Source organism: Bradysia coprophila, unplaced genomic scaffold (genome assembly GCF_014529535.1).
Source record: "Bradysia coprophila strain Holo2 unplaced genomic scaffold, BU_Bcop_v1 contig_250, whole genome shotgun sequence".
NCBI lineage: Eukaryota > Metazoa > Arthropoda > Insecta > Diptera > Sciaridae > Bradysia > Bradysia coprophila.
In genome coordinates, this window is record NW_023503512.1 from 411,400 (window position 1) to 415,239 (window position 3,840).

Genomic DNA, 3,840 nt, shown 5'->3' on the forward strand with positions numbered 1-3,840 from the left:
ATACAGCTTCCATAATGTAATAGCTTGTGGTAATTTCTGCCAATATTTGCAATAACGAATTTTCATCCCTAGACCCTTGATTTGTCTGTAAAATTCACCATTGTAAGAAAAATATGAAGATCCTTCCACAAAGAACGATACTGCTTCTAGGAATAAGTCAACATCGACGTTTCATCCTCTATAAAATAATACTTTCGAATGATGGCTTTTGTCCTACCAAAGTTGATGTAGCAAAATGAATATATTCGCACTACAGTACATAAAAGACATTTCCTAAAATAAAAAGTGGGAATGCTTGAAAATCCAGACGATATTTTTCTAACAGTTAGGAAGGTGTTTTTTATTTAATAACTTTCAACTTCCAAGTGCTACCCCTTACTATTTATTTCAGAAAATGTGTTTTTGGGCATGTATACATCACTGTACCCTGGAAGCAATATCTTCTAGCTACGGCCCTGTCAGGGACCCATTTAGAATCATTTTCCGGCCTATTCAACATTTCTTGGGAAATTTTTTGTAGTCTATGGAGATCCATCTAAAAGCAATTAAATATAATGAAGAAGAAAACAAAAAAGCAAACGGGAAAAAATTATTTTTTTTTTGCATTCTTTGGTGGCGCTGATTGGCCAACCGAATGTAATTTTTTTGAAAGTGCTTTTCCACCTCCTCCAGCGTTGTGTGGGCCTCATTGAAGTTATTATATGCATCCATTGTGGACAGGCATATGAGATTGACGACATTTACGAACTTTTTGAAACACACATTGTCACCCCGACCTTCAAACGAAAAATTTGCCAAAAAACCTTCATCGATAATTTTGTTTCCAATGATAATCATTGTTGTCGACAATTTCATGGTCCCATATTTTTGATACTTTGAACGCTTGATAAAGAAGAAGAAAGTCATAGAAGACATAAGCCTCTTAGAAAAGGTAAATAGATATTACTCACAAAATGGCTGAGATTTTTGTGTGGGGATTCCTCCGGCCACGGGCTGCAAACTTCGCACACGGTTGAATTTTTTTACTTTCGTTCCTTGTGATCCAAATAACCATTTCAGGCTTCATACGAAAGCCGAGAGTATAAATGTCAATTTTCAATTTTGTCTTGCGAAAGTAAACTTTCGCCCCTCAAAATTGACATTTCTTAACTTTCACACGAGAATGAAATGTCCTTGTGACGTAAATAACTCTTTCTTCCATAAGAGCTTAAGACCCATGACTTTCAGTCAAGGAAATAACTGACTGATTGTCAAAGCATGCACAACAGAAGGTAAACAAAAGTGATTTTTCCTGACCTTAGATAAGAGTTAAAGTTTTCGTATATTTCTGTACAATCCTGAGAGCCTGATGATGAGCACATACCAAGCTCGATATATGGCAAAGAAGTATTCATGAAGAGTTTTTTATTGGTTGCCGCTAATGACCGAAAAACCTCCAACAATTACTTAACTCATAACGAATTGTTTTCTGGATTACCGTCAGGCGGCAATGTTTCGCCTGGTCGTAATCGGCATTCGTCTGGAAAACTTTGCGTGGGCAAAATATCTTTATACTTTTCATACCAAGAAGATAGCGGACATTTTAGTCCACAGTCGGGAATGAATAATGGCTGAGGATTATTGTCATTCAAATATCTCCGGTAGAAGAGTTGTAAATAAGGATGTCCATTGCCTTCGTACAACTCAAATAACAGGCAACTTGCATAGGGTGGAACATGTAACTGAAACGAGAGAAAATAGTTACAACAATTAATATGTGTAAAACCAAAATTCCAGAGAGCAACAAGACAATAATCTGCCCCTTAAGAGTTCATTTTTATCTGTTCATTCTATACTCTCATCGTTTACTCTAAATTTGTGTCGTTCATTCTATATTCTCAGAGTTCTACTGGTGAATGAATCACAATCTGCTGGTTATCTTGAATTTTAGTCGCGACCACAATCGAGTTCAACACGACAAACTGATAATTCAAATGTTATCGTTATTGGATGTAAGTAATACTTACTTAAGTACTTGTTAGTGATTTTGGCTATTTTTCACACACTTCGTCCTTAAACGACCCCTAAATCGATTCGGATCGTGTCGGTCCTGTGCCCCAAATATTTTAACTTTAATTTTTTTTTTCACTCTAACTTCAATGATATTCACACGAGCCTTTTCAGCTTTATCAGATTGATATGAAAGGTGTTAGGTCAACTGAAAATGTATGAAGTTGGATGTATCGATAGGTTTCTCAAACGATTACAAGTAATCAACTACTCAAATCCATACTTACATCCAAAAACGATAACATTTGAATTATCAGTTTGTCGTGTTGAACTCGATTTTGGTCGCGACCGAAATTCAAGATAACCAGCAGAGTGTAATTCATTCACCAGCAGAACTCTGAGAATATATAATGAACGACAAAAATTTAGAGTAAACGATGAGAGTATAAAATGAACTCTTGAGGGGTGAGGGGCAGATTATTGTTTCCTTGCTCTCTGGAATTTTGGCCTAACTTTTATCACATACAAAAATAGAAAGATTATTCACAACTGAGTAAGTTAAGTAAGCTAAGTTTACCGGCTGAAATAGTCCCAGACTGTTCAACATGTTTCCTAAGGTAATGTCATGACCGAAATACATAAAAATTGATCGATTTGGCGATAATGTTGATCGAATTTTACTGGTACAATGGTCTAGAATTTCTTTTAAAAGCCATCTGAAACGAGTTGTTCATTGCGTCAATAAATACTCAATCAAAAACAAATGAAAACATTTGTTCGATAATTACCCCGATTTCAATCTTTTCTGTTCGGTCATTTGTGTGAAGATTGCTAACCAATTAAATGCAAGATATTCAAAGTCTCCGCCAGGAACCATAACCTTTTGAAATATTTAGATAAATTCATTGACAATAACCACACATTGTTTTGATACAACATCGTAGAGGTGAGCAGACGAACCTAATCTTTGTGCCTGCCAAGTCCGACGCCCAATTTTTTCACCGACACAACAAAAAAATTTCTGCTCGCATTATTTCAGCCTTTCTTTGAACGGAGTACTATCGGACAGGCACCGTACAGCCCGAAACTCCGGGTCGCCAGCTCACCACTACGACAAAGTATTGCTTTTCTCTACCTTTTCTGCCCAGTCTGGTAGACGAAAACCTTTTAATCGTTCAACGAATAGTGTGTCATGTATATCGTTTATATCAGTTATTGTGCGTATCTTTGTCCCACTATTTATTTCTACGTAATTAATCAGTGATCTGTATTTTGTAAATAAATCGGTGTAGGCGGAAGTGTTCATAAACTGAAGCATAAAATAATCAAAACGATCGCATCGTCTGTTAGCAGCTAAAAGATAATCTTCGTCACGAGGTTGAGTATGTACTGCAATTCAGAGGATATTTTTGAAAATGCATTTTACTCATTAAGTAATCGTTAAGTACCAGGAACTGGCTGCCAAAGGATCATAAAATTCCAGATTTGATAGCCTGTCGGTGGATAGAGGCCAGCTATTCAACACATAAATCGAATTTCAAATATCTTGAAGTTGAGATAATGAACAAAATAATTTACCCAAATTTGCTAGTGCAGACATCAAAACACGATCAACATCCTGTACAATTTAAAACGACAATGAATTGATAGAGAAAATTACAGTTGATGTCAACCGAAATTGTGAATTAAGTGGCCGTCCATAAAGGACGTCCGCAAGGGGGGGGGGGGAAATTGGTCGCCAAAGTGCGACCGTCATACGTTTGTGTAGTGGAAAAGTGCGGACAATGGGGGAGGGGGTCTAAAATTCCAGAAAAATCGCGGATGTCCTTTATGGACGGCCCCTAAGTTTGC

General features: G+C 36.8%; 1 protein-coding gene across 1 annotated transcript; it reads right to left on the bottom strand.

Moving 5' to 3' along the window:
* Positions 1 to 1,297: 1,297 nt before the first annotated feature.
* LOC119078384 (prostatic acid phosphatase-like) lies at positions 1,298 to 3,616 on the bottom strand (the record flags this gene model as incomplete). Its single annotated transcript, XM_037185885.1, has 6 exons — positions 1,298 to 1,721; positions 2,567 to 2,705; positions 2,778 to 2,869; positions 3,125 to 3,378; positions 3,438 to 3,503; positions 3,568 to 3,616. Coding segments are annotated over 6 exons (870 nt in total), but the record flags the coding sequence as incomplete, so codon positions are not given.
* Between the last annotated feature and the right edge of the window lie 224 nt (positions 3,617 to 3,840).